The 16,436-nt window shown below is 44.8% G+C and overlaps 1 protein-coding gene across 4 annotated transcripts in view; it reads left to right on the forward strand.

The window, feature by feature from the left end:
• Alg1 (ALG1, chitobiosyldiphosphodolichol beta-mannosyltransferase) overlaps window positions 1–15,075 on the forward strand; it is a 30,141-nt gene extending 15,066 nt beyond the window's left edge. For 3 of the 4 annotated variants that reach the window (XM_037430742.2, XM_037430744.2, XM_075868745.1), the window contains exons 7-13: window positions 5,066–5,298; window positions 6,700–6,738; window positions 7,469–7,531; window positions 10,816–10,962; window positions 11,904–12,018; window positions 13,429–13,504; window positions 14,565–15,075. In XM_037430742.2, the coding sequence (XP_037286639.2) occupies window positions 5,066–5,298; window positions 6,700–6,738; window positions 7,469–7,531; window positions 10,816–10,962; window positions 11,904–12,018; window positions 13,429–13,504; window positions 14,565–14,699 (808 nt within the window). In that variant the 3' untranslated portion in view covers window positions 14,700–15,075. The remainder of the gene's footprint in view (window positions 1–5,065; window positions 5,299–6,699; window positions 6,739–7,468; window positions 7,532–10,815; window positions 10,963–11,903; window positions 12,019–13,428; window positions 13,505–14,564) is intronic. The other variant, XM_037430745.2, reaches the window with a different exon arrangement.
• The last annotated feature ends 1,361 nt before the right edge of the window (window positions 15,076–16,436 follow it).

Here is a 16,436-nt window from a genome sequence, read left to right on the forward strand (position 1 = left end):
GCAAAGCAGTCTTGAAATGAGCCGAGTATACGCAAAAGGCTTTCTCGTTGAGCCGAAGGTAGTCTCTCGTTTACGTCGAGAGTGCTCACGAAGGCCTCGTCAGGGTGGCCATTCGATGAAAATGAAGCTAACGTAGATGGACCATCGGCATCGGCAAGTTCTTCACAATATGCAATGGCAGTGTGTCTCGTTAGGTGGCGATATTCGTCGCTGAAGTTCGTGACCAGCAGGTGAGCATGCCTATTGCTAGGCTGAATGATTCCTCGGGCAACACAGATTTGTTGTGAAATAAGGAGAGACAAATTGGCCTCTGCAATTACCGCGTCAGACAGGTCCTGTCCCAATTCTACTTTGACAAAGAGGCTGCTTCGAGGTGGGAGAGTCAGAGAATCGTCGGTAACACGGAGCGCTCTTTTCCGGAATTGCGTACTGTCAGTTGGAGCGCAAAAAGGATCCTCGAACGAAACAAGTAATTCACGGAGGTCGATAACGGCGCCGTATTCACGAAGGAAGTCCATTCCTAGAATGACTGGCCGAGAGCACACGCGCAATACGAGGAAAGAGCCTGCAAATGTTGACGTACGTATTCGAATGCGTGCCGTGCACATACCAGTAGGCGTCACCAGATGGCCACCTGCCGTGCGCAACTGAGGTCCTTGCCAAGGCGTGGTAACCTTCCTCAGTTCAGATGCCAGTGTTGCGCTCATTACGGAATAGTCGGCACCGGTGTCGACGAGGGCGTTAACAGCATGATTGTCGACGAAGACGGCAATTTCGGCAGAAACAATCTTTTTGCTGTCGGAGAACACTGCAAAACCGGAATCGCCCTCGTCTGGTCGTTGCGTCGAAGGAGGGTCTTTTACAGTTCGCCGGGCCGCGACTTCACCCCCAGAAGTCGCCGTTCCTAGTTTCCCCTGCGGGGACTTGGTGACCGGCTCCTGAAAGGAGCGGAAGACGATGAGGGCAAACTGGGTGACGTAGACCGGCGAGGCGATGGTGATCTCAAATGGTGGTGCCGAATAGTCGAAGGAGTACGTTGGCCCGTGAGATAGGCTTCAATTTCGCGGGGGCGCTCACCGTAGCGCGGGCATCGAGCATCAGGGTGGAAGCCGCGGAGACCTAGTTGCCGGTATTGACAGTTCCGGTATACGTGACCCGCTTCGCCACAGTGATAGCAGAGCGGACGGTTATCCGAGGTGCGCCACGTGCTTGCCTTGCTACCACTTCGTCTTGCGATAGACAGCGAATAGGTGGGTGGGCTCGAAAACCTTGAGCCGAGAGGTGGGCTTGAAGCAGTGTCGTGAAATGGCTGCATAGCCTGGTACCTTGGCCGCATAGCAGTATCTGTAGCCGGTGGCGCAGGGGATCGCAATGCCGCTGCGTATGTCAGGACTGGGGCCTCGGGAATCGGCGGTGCGATTGGGGCTAGGGGTGTGACGGCCTGCCGGACTTCTTGTCCGATTACATCCGCGAGGGCTGACACAGGTGGATGGGATCCCACTGCCTGCAGCTGTCGCAATTCGTCCCGGACGATACTTCGAATGAAGTCTGCGAGGGTCTGTCTCTCGCTGTCAGAGCCGATAGCGCGTGTGGTGGCCGGGATCTGGCGTTCGTATTGAGACGACCGCTGCTGCAGCGTACGTTCCATCGTAGCTGCCTCACTGATGAACTGGGCGACTGTCGTCGGTGGATTTCGCACGAGCCCAGCGAAAAGCTGTTCTTTTACTCCGCGCATCAAATGGCGCACCTTCTTTTCCTCAGGCATGGCAGGGTCCGCACGCTTGAAGAGTCGAAGCATGTCCTCGACAAACATGGATACACGTTCGTTAGGCCGTTGGTTTCTGCTGGATATGGCTTGTTCGGCCCTCTCCTTCCTTTCGGTGTTGCGATAGGCGTCACGGAGCTGTCGGCTAAACTCTTGCCATGTTGCAAAGGAGCCCTCGTGGTTCTCCTACCACGTCTTCGCAGAATCCTCCAAGTAGAAATAAACTCGGCGCAGCTTGCGAACATCGTCCCATTCGTTGATACTGGCAACCCGATCAAAGTGGTCTAGCCAGTCATCAACATCCTCGAAGATGTCTCCATGGAACGGCTTTGGTGTCTGTGGCACGTGAAAAACATGGGCGAGAAGAAAATCATGGCCATCGCTGGTTTGGACCGCCTGGCTTGTCATCGCAGTTGCCATCTTTCTGGGTGTCGATGCCAAGGGACCAAATTCAGGGGGTAACCCACGCAGGCGGCGGCTGATTCTTGCTCTGGGAGATTTAGCTGTCTCCACGATGGCCGACACAGCCGAAGTACACGTACCCAGCACCTCCACCAGTAATGTCACGAACAAAACAAGACCTGCAGCCAGGAGTGCACTTGAACCAGAGCAACGAAGATGTTCTCTTCTTCTTCGTTCCCAAAAACGCGTATGAGCCACAGTGGCTCGTTCATCAATGGTGGCAATATGAGGTACGGGCGAAGCTTGTGCCCATCTGACGTGTAACGGAGCATTGCCGTCACTGTAGTTTTACCGTGGACCGATGTCAGCACGCGAACTTGCTTCACCCCCTTCTCGACGATTGTGGTGCAAGGCATGTCGAAGTAAAGAGGCGTCTGATCGGCATTCCTGATTCGCCAAAGCAGGTAGCCGTTGTTCTGCCGCAAGTTTAGGACGAACCTCTGAAAACTGTGAAGCTTTTCATCGTACTCCTCCGCAAAACTTTTCGCATATGCCCGTTCCCTTTCGGAGGGAAAAGCCTTTCCTCTTCATAAAGTTAGTTTGCCAGCACCTGCTCGCTTTAAACTGGCTCCGCATTAGACCTTTTTCTAAGGCTAATTGCGTAGCCCGCACTTGGAGTAGTTCTGTCGTCACGGGCCGCTGTGCCGCTCGCTGCTCAAGCACATACTCGCCGAGCAGCTCTTTAATTTGCAGAAACCGACCCTGCTGTGGTCCACTGAAGCCTTTGCGCGAAGCTTTGCTGTCGACAATCTTCTGCTTTTGTTTCTGCCAGTCCCGCACGCACGTTTCGGGAACTCCGAACGGCCGCGATGCGGCCCGATTTCCGTCCGTTTCTGCACACGCGATGACTTTTCTTTTAAAAGCAGCATCGTGGTGCACTCGAGTTTTTGTAGTCGGCCCTTCCACGCCGTCGATGCTAATGCACTACTAGATGACGAACTTCTCAGCACACGTACGAAGTGCCGCACATGGGAAACACACAGGCAGAAATGGCCGACGCGCCATGCCGACGCACGTAGGGGGCGGCCATTTTGGAATTGCCGATGGCAATAGATTGACCGTATTAATTTTTTTTTTGTACTCGATACTAACGCGCATGCGATTTATGAACTCGCTTAACCAGAAAAACGGTGCGCGTTAGATTCGAGTAATTACGGTATGTGCCTTCAGGTGAACTGCATGAAAATTTTATTTTTCTGTCTATTTGTCTGTTTTGATGCAAGGGTGTTCGTTCAGGTTATAAGGGATGTTCTGATTGCAGTCTTACTTGTTCAGCTCTTTAACATTAGGCTGTTGATTGTTTAGAAAAACAAGAAAACTCATAATCCATGGTAATTCTAACTGAATGTGAGCTGCCACAGATCTCACTAAAGCAAGTAGACTTAATTCACCAGCTGTCATTCTACTAAAACAGCCTCATCTGTGTGGTAGTCTGTGGTGGAAGGTCTAAGGGGAGGTTCATCCCCACCCTCCTTGAAAGTTTTACATTTCCTAATGCCTACACACACGCACGCACACGCACACACACGCACACGCACACACACACCATGCATAAAGGGTTGTTGCCCTGAACTTCCCCCTCCCTCTTCACAAATAAACTTATGGCTGTGCCCTCTTTCAGGGCTGGAATGTAGGTTTCAACAAAGTGAGCCTTGTTATTGACTCGTTATTGGCTTTTGAGGTTTAACGTAACCCTAAGAACAGTCGCACACCATGGACAGTCTTTCGGTCTCATAACAATAGTTGCCATCTCTTGCGTGCTTTTGTTTGCTGCAAAGCTAAGCGTCCTGTACTTTCAGATCTTGAACGGCATGCGCATTATCAGTGTGACAGTGTTATTGATGTAAAAGTGGGAAGTGCCTAATTTCCACAGAAGCAATTGTAAACAAGCCAGGTGTTTTATTCATATAGACAGAAAGACTCAAAGGGTGAAACCATGCCAAGAGTTAATGGGTTGCGTCTCGTGTAAGCAACTGTCAAATAAATGCAACAGAATTGTAAGGTGGGTTAGTTGGTAATTCATAATTGTTCAGCGAGCTGTGAGTGTTGGAGGGACACAGATACGAAGCAACACGTGTCTGTGTTGTGAGGCACACAGACACGTGCCGTGGGCCTCCTCTTTGCTTCGTGTCTGTGTTCCTCCCGCGCTCCCAGTTCGCTGAACAATTATAAGTGCAACAGGGGCACAGTAGACCATGCTCATAAGGGCCATGGGACTTGCGAAAGTTCCTCTTGGGCTCTGAACGATCTTGCAACGCTCTCTGTTGCACAACACAGGGTGCGCTGCAAGTGCCACCCAAAACCCGGCCCAAACACAGCTTCTTGAAAATGGTATTGGGTTCAGCAGTACCATGAAGTGCTGCCGTCATCGAGGCATGAGCCGTCAAATAATCAAGTCAATCAACATTTCTCTTAGAATGGAAGAGTGTTGGACTGAAGGCTCGAGCAGCTTGCATAGATCCCTATTCTGTTACAAGTTGGCAAAACAGCAAGGTGACGGTCAGTCATACACGACGAATACATATAAATCGAAGTATCCCGTAGCATCAAGTAGCTCGGAAATGGTCACAAAGCGCTAAACACAGTCGTGAAGTGTCACATGTACAAGAAAATCACTGGCCAACGAAGACCGAAATTTGGAGGCACGTTCAGTTCTTGAAAATGATTGAGCTGGGTGAAGGATTTAACTGATTGTCACTACACGAACGATGAAAATTTTTTATCGAACATGCAATCAAAATGTTTTATTGAAGCAAGTTGACTGCCTACATTTAGTGCCATTGATATGCTCATTTGGATGCGCTCGTTTATTGCTCTCTGCATTTTCTTCCTTCGTAGAGCCGACGTCCTCTACGACAAGCCCTCGTCGGCATTCCAGTCAACCGTAGTGGACGAGCGGCACACCCTCTTTGAGCGTCTAGCCTTGGAGTATCCAGAGTTGGCCCGCACAGTCAATGCACCTGACGAAGCTGGTGGAGGAAACATATTCACCGAAGCTGCACCAGACTTCGGTGCTGCGACTCTGAGGGCCGATCGACCGGCTCTCATCGTCAGTAGCACCAGTTGGACAGGTAGCCAGCTTTTCTCATGACTCGTTTACAGAGGCACGTTTGTTTGCCGTTGAATTGAGTGACCGTTAACGCTGAACATGCAGATGAACTGAAGGGCAGTCTGTGTAAGATTGCACAGTGCTTTCTTAGTTCACTTAAGCCACATCATCACATGATAGTGACCTGGAAGCATCTGTTATTGACTGGCCCTTTTTGACAAGTCACACTCGTTTGTAGACATGATTTATCTTTGCCATTTCCATGCACTGTTGGCAAGGAAGAGACTGATAATGCTGAGGTAATGGAAAATAAGTGTCAGTTCTGGTCGCAATATCTTGCTACACAGAATCACTTTGGGGAAAACAGGCCCGTGTTTACTGAGACGTGGGACATCGTGGATTTCGGCAGGCATATGAAAATATTTGTTTCATTTTTTGTATATGGTCACTGCCAGCGGACGACTGTCGCATGTAATATGAGTGCGCGGTTGAGCTATGTTGATGAAGAAATATTGCATGACTGACTGTACAATATTTAGCTAGTTACTTGTGTTATAGTTAAAGTTCATTGCTGTAAATTACACTATCATCTATATTACTTGCACGAGCTGAAGTTGGAACTCGGGAATCACGGCACGAAATATTAAATTTAATGTATTTTCAGGCAGCCATATATAATGTATGTTAAAAAAGGCTGGAAAATCTTGAGTATTTTTCAGACTGCATTTTATGGCACTAGTTGTTCTTACTGATGCTTACTTCAACATGGCTTTTTTTTTTTGTCAGTCGCTTTGTTCTAATGCCTAGGAAACCCAAAGCCTATTCATTGCTTCTCCTGTCTACATGCTACTTTTGAAGAGTCCATGCTCGTTTTTTTTCCCAGCGCTCGTCCACAAAAAAGGTCTTTCTAGATCTTTCTGTGCCTTTGCTGAGAGCGTTGCCCGTGCAAACCACCGGCTGTCTCCAAACCGCCCATTAGTTGTGGCGAAGACACGCTGCATCCTTGCAACTCATTCAGACTTTGCCAACCTGTCACTTGCCTCGTGTCAGCCAGCTTTCCCTGTTCACAAATGAAGTAAAGCACTCTTTTTATGTTGGTGGTATTTGCAACTTCCATGTAAAACCGATCGCAGAGAGAGTTTCATTTGATGACAGCTGTATGTGTTCGAGCAGCATGGTCAATATAGCAGTACAAACTCCTCGATTTCGACTCTCTTATTTCTCGCATTGCTTCAAGAGAAACTGAAGAACTTATCAGGTTTTTGTTCAAGGCTGGAAATATGTAAAAAAAATGCAGCAGCAGCAGCAGCAGCAGCAGCAGCACAGTTTCATTTTTCTCTTCAAATAAAATTTGTGACAAGAATTATAATCTCTGAATTTTGTATGTTGTGCGACTCTGCAATCGTTCCCTTTTTCTTTTTAGAGGATGAAGATTTCTCGGTGCTTCTGGATGCCTTGATGAGTGAGTCTCATTTGACTTCTGTTCTCCTTGTAAGCGTTTATTTCCTGTTTGGACCGCAGATATCTGTTTGTACAGATGCAGTGTGTCTCTGAGTGTTTAATGTATAACCCTGTTCTGACTTCGAACTTTCGTCGTGCCGTCTGGCACATTCAGCTTTCTCAGATTTTTCTGTTGCCATTAGCATCCTTACCTCCAGGAATGTGCAGACAATGGCAGAATGTACAGTAGACACTCCATAAATGTAACCTGAAGGGACCTAGAAAATGTCCTGTTCAACTGCGGTTCTTTTTAACTGAGAAATCAATAGTGTTGCTAACTTTTAGTATGAAATATGAAACCAATCATATTAGAACCACTTCATTTAAAGTTCTGTGTAAAAAGCTTGTTTACTGAGAGGTTACTGTATTTGCATACAGAAATTGCCAGTCTTCACACATAATTCAGAGTACATTCTGTAATCCCAACTGATCTCCAGAAAGGAAAATTGGCTTTCTAGATTGTAGTGCCATAGCTCATAAAATGCTCAAGGTTAAAGGCGTGCTGTTAGATAAAAAGCTTTTTAGAGCGGTCCTACTGTGACCAGTGGCCGACTAGATGAGAAATAAGTGCCTCTTTGGAGAATACATTGAGAGAGAAAAAAAAGCTGTTGTTAAAACATACGAATCTGAGAGGTCTACTCTGAAAAATAGTTGAGGTTGTTTAACTGCACTGCTTCTGCATTTTCTTGCAGAGTATGACGTTCGCAAAGGGGCCGGTGACAGTGGCCTCCCAAACTTGTTCTGCGCCATTACTGGTGAGAGACGACGACTTCCACAACCTGTTTTTTCAGGGCTTTCATCGTAGTGATATAAGTGTGTCATATTGTTAGCATATCTGGTATTACGAGTGTTCCTTTTATCGATTTGGTGTATCACATACGGCTGTTTCACTTCTGGCTGTATTAGTTCTCATGCTTACTTCATCAGTGCTTTCGTGCTTCAATATTGTCGCAGGGTCCTGAGATTTTTAATAAGGCAGAATTCTGTGTTTTCAAGACTGAACTGCTTATTTGGGCGAACCTGCACGCTGAAAGCGGAATGGCACTCTACAAGCAATACACGCTGCAGATTAATAGTGGGCAACAGAGCGCTGGGCCGTTGATAATCTGTGAAGTGGCGAAGCACGTCTGCTTTTATACACGTGCAAACGCACATTCCAGTGTTATTGCTAGCGGCCGTGTCAGTTCCAGAACCAGCTCTAAGGTTCAAATTGTGTACGTCATCTTACCGGAAGGCTCTAAGATTATCCACATAATGCCCAATTATTGCGGTGCAATTTGCACATGACACATCTAATAATCAGTAACATAAAATTAGAAGCAAGTGCATGTGGCGATATACTCTCCTCAAGCTAGTTCGTTCACACTGGTACATAGAAGAGTAGATTGTCTGTTCAGGGCTGAATAAAAAAAATAAGGCCCTGAATTGCATGGTGTTGCATGTATAGTAACAATTGTTCATTTCGTACATAGGAAATAATGCTTTGGTAACCTGACACACTTGTTCATGACCAAAAAAACTGTGTCAAATACTGAAAATGTAGAAAAGCATTGTGCGAGATTGTAACATGAGGTCTTATGCACTTTTATGTTGTGAATTGGGACATCTTTGCTATATATAGATTGTACAGCACGTGTGCATCAACTTGCTGCCAAGCTGATGAGGTAACACATTTCTGCTGCCAGCCACAGCACACCGCTTGCACTTGTAACCAACATATACAGTAGGAACCATCTAATATGTGTTATAGACCAAACCATACTTATGACACCGGCGAATGCACGAATGGGATTCCTAAGTAAGGTTCTGCACGCCTCATAATGTGATGAATCATGCTTGCAATGAGTCACATCAATCTTGACATGGCCTAACATGTTACGTACATATCGACTGTAGTGACAGTAGTCCTAATTACGAAGAACTATAAAAACTTTACCACAAATTTTGTAGCTGCCCAGCGTGTGCACGTGAGCATGATGCTTGCTTCTCTAACTGAACGATTACATGATGCGTCATTATCTGGTGACATTGTGTTCGGCCGTTGGCCTGACACCAACAATGGGACTGGTCGTAAGAGCGGTCATAGCCTTCCCACAAGCTACTGTACTAGATGTATGGCTACAGCATTTCACCAACTTAACAACCTACTTGCTCACCTCCCCACCTTAACATCGTCATTCTGTGTCTTTCATAGTCATATCTTGGTTTAGGGACGTAAATTTTCAGGTACTATTATCACCATCATCACTCGTAATTCTTTTTGATCCCCTTTTCCCTCCCCTGTTATAGAGTAGCAGACAAGGGCATATGATCTCTCAAGCTCGGACCTCCTTGCCTTTTTGTAATTTAACCTCTTTCTATGGAACCAAGAAAGAAAAATGCAGACACCAGGAAATTTTTCCTATACTTTATTCTACCTAAGAAAATATGGCAGATCTGTCCATAACACCACAGTGCACCTGCCCTTCACTGGCGGGAGACAGTTGTGCTAGCTGGTTCCCACTGATACTACGAGTTCTTTTTCTCTGCTGATGTAAGTGCCACGCATATTAGCAGATCAAGATTTATTGTTACTTTTAAAAACATTGCCTTTCACTGAGCAGCAGTGTCAGAATAAGTGTCTTGAAAAGCAGCGTTTTGAGCACTAGCCATTCAAAGTTAAGGCTTTAAAGAAGTGCTGCGTAAAATTCTGACACTACTATTCCTCTGGCAGAACTAGACTGTTGTCAAGCACTCGGGTGGCCTTGCGACAGCCATATCGCGAAATTCATTGGCATACCTCTTCAGCATATTCAGCACAGCAAAACCTCATGATGCGTCTTTCATAATTTTATGGTGGTTTTGGGACGTTGAACACCACATATCAATCCATCTTAGCCACTAGACCCCGCCGCGGTGGTCTAGTGGCTAAGGTATTCGGCTGCTGACCCGCAAGTCGCGGGTTCGAATCCCGGCTGCGGTGGCTGCATTTCCGATGGAGGCGGAAATGTTGTAGGCCCGTGTGCTCAGATTTGGGTGCACGTTAAAGAACCCCAGGTGGTCGAAATTTCTGGAGCCCTCCACTACGGCGTCTCTCATAATCATATGGTGGTTTTGGGACGTTAAACTCCACAAATCAATCAATCAATCAATCAAAACCTCATGATGTATTAGGCAGTAATGTTATGGGATTGTTGTATGAAAGACAAAAGTTCTATGCATAAAATGTCTGTGAAGTCTTCGCTGGTACTGGACATCAGAAATGTTACACGAGAAAACACCTAACAGAGGTTGTGCTGTAGAATATTATGTAATAGAAAGCTGGTGCACAAGTAAGACGTACTTTAAAACGCTACGTTTGTGTCCACAAGTTGTGCATGTAATCTGAAGTAGAGTTGCTTTGTGAAAAGGGTAGCGTTTTGAAATGGCAGAACCGTTTTTAAATGGCAGAACCGTTTTTAAATGGCAGAACCATGTAACATCTGGAGACTGCAGTGCTCATAACCACTTGCCCGGGGTGGCTGGCCATGTGTGAAACCAAGACGGTATATCGACATGCAAGATTGTGTGACTGTCATGTAAGATTACTACGCTCAGGAGTTGCAAAACGAATTGAATTTCTGCAGAGCCGGGCCATGTAGCCTTGATCTCGGGGATTTCCCGTAATGTTTGTTTTCGACTGAGATCGCGATTCTATAAATCTGAAATTCCATGGCTCCACGCAGTATGTAAATTTGCATTTTTCGCAGTTTGTACATTGTGCATATTCAGTATAGTACGTGTACGTTAAATATGCCCTGTATAATCTTCCCATTGACAGTACAAGGGTGAGGTAACTTACCTCTGCTGGTTTTCTTGATAAGCAAGATAATATATTAATTCAGGTTTTTTTGTCCGAGAAGCACAAAACTACTACAAAAAACACCGCGGTGGAGGACTCTGAGTATGTTTACCACCTGGTGCTCTTCAGTGTGCAATGGAGTCTAAGCACATGGGCCTCTAGTGGATAAAAAATGGGAGCCACCAAGCAATTTCAGTGCCGTCTCTCACCATCTTTCAGAGGTGTTTGCCAATGGCGACGCATGCTTGCATGCAGGCAAGGGACTGCTAAAGGAGTACTACCGGGCACTGATTCACAATCACCCGCTGATTCATGTCAAGTTTCTCATGCCCTGGCTGTCAGCGCAGGACTACGCCAAGATGCTAGGTGAGTGGCATTCTCTGCAAGGTCTGTAAGACATGACCATCGCGATATTCTTGGAAATAGCAAGAAACATTTGTAACGTGCATGCACTTGAACCACGATATTCTGAGGTTCAAGGGCAAGTTACCAATTACAACAAAGTAAATTAACACTGGCCTTCTAATAAATAAGTCTACAAATACTATGTTTATAACAAATTTTTGTATATAACCTTGTTGTCACAAGAAGGCAATATATGCTGAGTTGTTTGTAATTAAAAGCCCTACATCTAAAATGTGAGCATGAACCCATGGCTGGTGATGACATTACGAATATGATGGTTCTGAAAAGCGAGAGAGTTCCTATTCATTTCTGCTAGGTCCCAAGCCATGATAGGATGCCTGGCAACAAAAAAGCCGATAAATATGCTTCCTTAGCATCTCACGAAGCAGTTACAAAACGAAAATTCCTCTTAAGGACGGCCAGCGAATCATTCGTACAACATTGTTACATAAATGGCAACAACGGCACGACTCTTGCACAAATAAGCTTAATTGGCACTTGCAACATGCCCTTTTAACGCGAAGACTCGTGAAAAAACATACTAGTAAATACTCACATTTCTCACTTGTGTTCTGTACCATGTTCTTTCTTTTGTGTGCAAGTCTTTCTTTATGTCCATACAGTGTGTTGCAAGTGTCAACTATGCACAGCCAATGAGCCCGCATTCTGTCTCTTCTAATAAGCTTCACCTCGTAAAGCTCGTACTCCGAGAATCAAAGACCTGTAGGTGCAAAGAGTGGTTTGTCGAAGTTATATTATGCCAACTCCAAATTTAGCACACACGCCTGACAGGCTACTTTTTACTCACAGACGAAAAACCAACCAGTGAGAAATGTCAATCGTTAACAGTTACACTCATCCTAACCACATGTCCCCATACTGCCAAAACTCTGTTGCCGCAGGCTCCGCCGACCTTGGCGTGTGTCTTCACACCTCGTCGAGCAAGCTGGACCTGCCGATGAAGGTTGTCGACATGTTCGGTTGCGGCCTGCCTGTCTGCGCCGTCGACTACCCGTGGTGAGCCAGTGCTTACTGAAACCTCGATATAACGAACCAGGATGTAATAAAATGTCTGTTATAACGAAGTAAATGAATAATAGTCTAGCAATAGTCTTGGGAATATACCTTTATAACGAATTTTCGGATATAACAAACTTATTGTCGTGCAAAATGAAACTTTGTGATAATGAGGTTTGAGTATATTAAATGCTGTTCAATTAATCATTAGAAATATAGGCTGAACATTGGTGATTTGAAGTCGTCATACCTTGGTTCTCAGTGGTCAGCGGAGGTGTTAAATACAGCAGCGTTGGCACTCAATTATCTCAGGCCTTCAAATGCTAACCGGAACAATTTCAACTGTGAGAAAGTGGAGTTTCAAAGAGTGTAGATGTAGAGGAGCCCTCCTGCAAAGTTTAACGTTTGAAATCGGAGAGAGACTGTTGGCTGAAGGGGAAAAATTTTGTATAAATCAGAAAGTGAAAGAATCATCAGAAGATTACGATATTAATGGCAGACGTCATGTTAAATTTTCAAAGTGGGCATAGCCATGACAATGGATTATGCTTCCCCCCCCTTTTTTTTAGCGGAGGAGGGTGGATGTTAGGTTGAGTGAGAAACGAAAACCAGATATAGCGGTCACGAAAAAATTTTGCAGTTTTTTTTTATTATAAATTCATGTCTGGAATCTTCACTGGCCCTTTAATGGGGTGCTGACACCAATTTTCAAAGGCGAATCTTCTCTGCCATACGAATCTCTCGAATACAGAGACAGCTCTGTGAAAATGTGAAGTGCAATGAATGCTGGTACACTGAAAGCTCGATATAACGAAGCTGGATGTAACGAAATATTTGTCACAACATAAATTGTGAAAGGTATATTCACTGTCTATTGCAATAAACAGCGAATACTATACCTTAAACGAATTTTTAGACATGAAAAACTTATTTTCGTGTCAGCTAAAACTTTGTTTAATCAGGTTTGAAAGTATATGATGATGCCTAGTGACATAGGTGCTGTCGTTACTTCAGGGTGCAGTAACAAATCCGGTGACTTCATGCGCTAGTATGGCGAGTTGAGATGACGTGGTGTGCCAAAACATTCAAAATGCCTACTTGTGTGTCGCCAACGGAGCCGTGATATCTCGCAGGGCATGTGACGAAACAGTGTCGTGATACCAAGGTGTAGTAGGCAGGAAAACTACCTTTTCAAAGAAAAAATGTAGTTCTTCAGGGTGCAGTCAGGATTGTCAATTTATTTTCTAGGCTCTTGAGGGTGTGGTTTCTCATTTGATATCAAATATAAACTGAAAATCTTCGTGTCGCTACCCCTTTAAAGGTTTCTGATAGCTCTATCAAATGTGTGTATCCCGAGCAGCAACAAAAGACTTATTGCCGCGTATGTGATTTGTTTTTTTGTTTTCACAGCTTGAGGGAGCTAGTCAAGCCAGGAGAAACCGGCCTTGTGTTTGAAACCAGCGACCAGTTGTGTCAGCACATATGTGTGAGTACTACTAGTCTATTTGTGCGTAATCTCTCAACTCGGATAACATTCCGGTCACACTTTAGCACATCTCAAAGCTTTTTGTAGGCTATCTTGAGTTTCATGATTGCCACTTAACCAAGAAATGCATTCTTTTTTTTTTTTTGTTAAAACAGCATGACATTACTGGCACATAAAATGTACTTGGTCCTTCTGCTAACTGGTATATGACAGTGAGATCACATTTTCTTAGTCGTGAACTTTGCCTCGTGTTTATTTGTTCATTTTTCTTTATTTAGAATGTACTGTGGTCGCTGAAGGCTGGTAGGGACTGGAATAATGAACAATTATCCACCCATAAAAGAAAGGAATAATCGAACTATAAAGAATATACAATAGATGATCAGATACAAAAGTAAAAAAAAAATATATGAGAATAAGAACAGTCAGGCCAATGAAGCAATGACTTAAAGCACAGAGAAAGCAATTAGACACTTACACAATATATATATATATATCTGCATACACAGACGCTTCAAGTGAAGCAGTAATATTGAATGACAATCCAAACAAGCGAGGCTACAGAAACGCAGAGTTTGAAGTGGAAGTTCTATCATGGTTTGGATGGTCTGAGCAAAGCTGCCGTGTCATCTGAAGAAACATTAGGTTTCAGATTATACCACTGAATTGTTCAAAAAAGAAATTAATGCTTAAGAATGTTGCATATGGAAGCAGGCTATGCATGTGACGATGCCTGGATGCGAAAGAAAACTGCTGTAATGTACAGTGTTCACGTATTGAAACGGGACAATTTATGGCCAAGTCACGCACATACTTTCGTTTTCACCGTGTTCGGTTCGGAGTCATATCGGCGCAGTTTTGACAGGGACTTGTAGATAAGAGGGAGCGTTATCTTTAGAGGCCAGCTTCATCGCAACATGAAGCCGTTGTATCAAGCAAGTGTGTGTATATTAGTCGTTATTCTACAAAATCTGATGTCGTGCTTAAATCCGTGAGTGCAGCATTTATGTAGAAGAATATCCAACTTCCCATTATAGATTGAATGCGAAAATTCCTGCAGGACTTGCTTCAAGGATTTCCAGAGCCTACAAAACTTCTGGACTCCCTCAGGGCTAATGTCCACAAGTGGCAAGCTGTTCGTTGGGATGACAACTGGAGGACAGTCGCACTACCGAAGTTTCGTGGGGATCCATAGTTTGTGCTGGCAGATCTGCACGATTTGCGTATGAAGAGAGGTCTTAAGACAGATTTACACCAATCGGCACTGCTTCCTTAAAGCAGTATTGCACTACGTGTGCTTTAATTTGTTCATTTCGCTTGTTGCGGCTGCTCATCATTTATGTTAGTGTTCGAGAAGTAGCGGGCCTGCATTGAGCGCATTGGATCTTTCCGGACTCCTACATCTTGGAACATGGGCATTTAAGTTATGGTATTTGAACACAATTCTTTGTCATGTTATATTTAACCTTTTTTTAAACATATTTTTGGAACAACATATTAGGACCAACTGTGCCTTTCACTGTTTTCCACAAATAATTGTGATTAAAATGACGAAAACTTCTTCACCGTTACGTGCTTTCACTTTTTATTCTATGTTAAATGCCATATGTGCACTTCTTTTTCCACAAGTATTTGTTAAGGTCCACAAAGCTTCTTTAAACATTTTGCTGCAATTTCTTTTCCAATAAATGTTTAACAATGGCATCACAGTGCCACTAGGGTGACATGGTATTTGCAACTGTGTGGCACCCATGAATTGAAACAAGACATCTTTTTTTTTTTAGTACAATTGCTATGCACGAGTGCTCGTGGTAACTGTAGTATGTAACCGTACTATGATCGAAGGGATCAAGCCAGAACTACAATGATAAGGTATGAAGTCTAGATGCTGGTGGTAAATGTGCATTGCTTAGCATTACATTTTCATGTTTCAATCTACAAGTGCTGTATAAAAGTACATGACAACGGTACACAAAAATGTTGCATACACTGCTATATAAATCAATAGTAAGTTAGTTACATGCATTGAAACGTTCACACATATGCACACTACAATGAAAGTATAAACGCAGCAGTGTGATGGGCTGTTGACGATGCACATGAAGCTATCTGTATAACATTAGCGATTGCACGTGATTGTTTACTTACGAAACATTCACTGGCGTACTAACGACGGCTGCTGTCACAATTGAGACTGGCTTAAGAAAGCTGTACCTTTAAACCAGTGCATATGTTGATGTACGTTCGAGCACGTTCGTAATTGCACGTGTATATAGACACACATGCAAAATGGAGAAATTTGGGGAGGGAGTGGGTGTAAAAGGCTCTCTCCAGGCTATGCTACTGGAGTTACACTGGCATTTGCAAACGAAGGGAGTCAACATGTAACGCATGTGATCATAACCGTGTTATCATTGATCATTATACATGCGTGCGTTAGCGCACACTATTGGCAAACACGTGCATGGGGCTTTAAAGCAAGGCCTGTATAGGCCCTCTTGGTAAACAGCGGTGTCATCGTTTGAACTTTTCTGCCTTCGCAGCGGCTTTCCGCCTTCATCTCTACGCGGCACCCCGATTTGTGCGCTTCTGCCTCCCTATTGGGTCACCGCCGTCACGTGGGTTAGCGCGCACTGCTCGGCGCGCGTGTTTTAAATTGATTTACCGCCGCCATTCTCGCGCCGTGTGCCGTGCTTCGATAGCGAACGCGTCTCGTGAAACGGCTGTCCGTTAGAAGCAGCAGTGAACAAAACTGTCCCGGAATCATCGTGGAGGGCGTCGTATTTCACGTGCCCCACGGCATGGGAGTTGTATGTGGGGGAGGGGTGGAGTCCCGACCCCTTTTCCCCAAATATTTCACTTTTGCTTACCTATGTACACACCCACACATATAAACGCACGTACCAACATAAAGTATGGTTGCCCCCCCCCC

The sequence above is a fragment of the Rhipicephalus microplus genome, chromosome 7, assembly GCF_043290135.1.
Source record: "Rhipicephalus microplus isolate Deutch F79 chromosome 7, USDA_Rmic, whole genome shotgun sequence".
Lineage (NCBI taxonomy): Eukaryota > Metazoa > Arthropoda > Arachnida > Ixodida > Ixodidae > Rhipicephalus > Rhipicephalus microplus.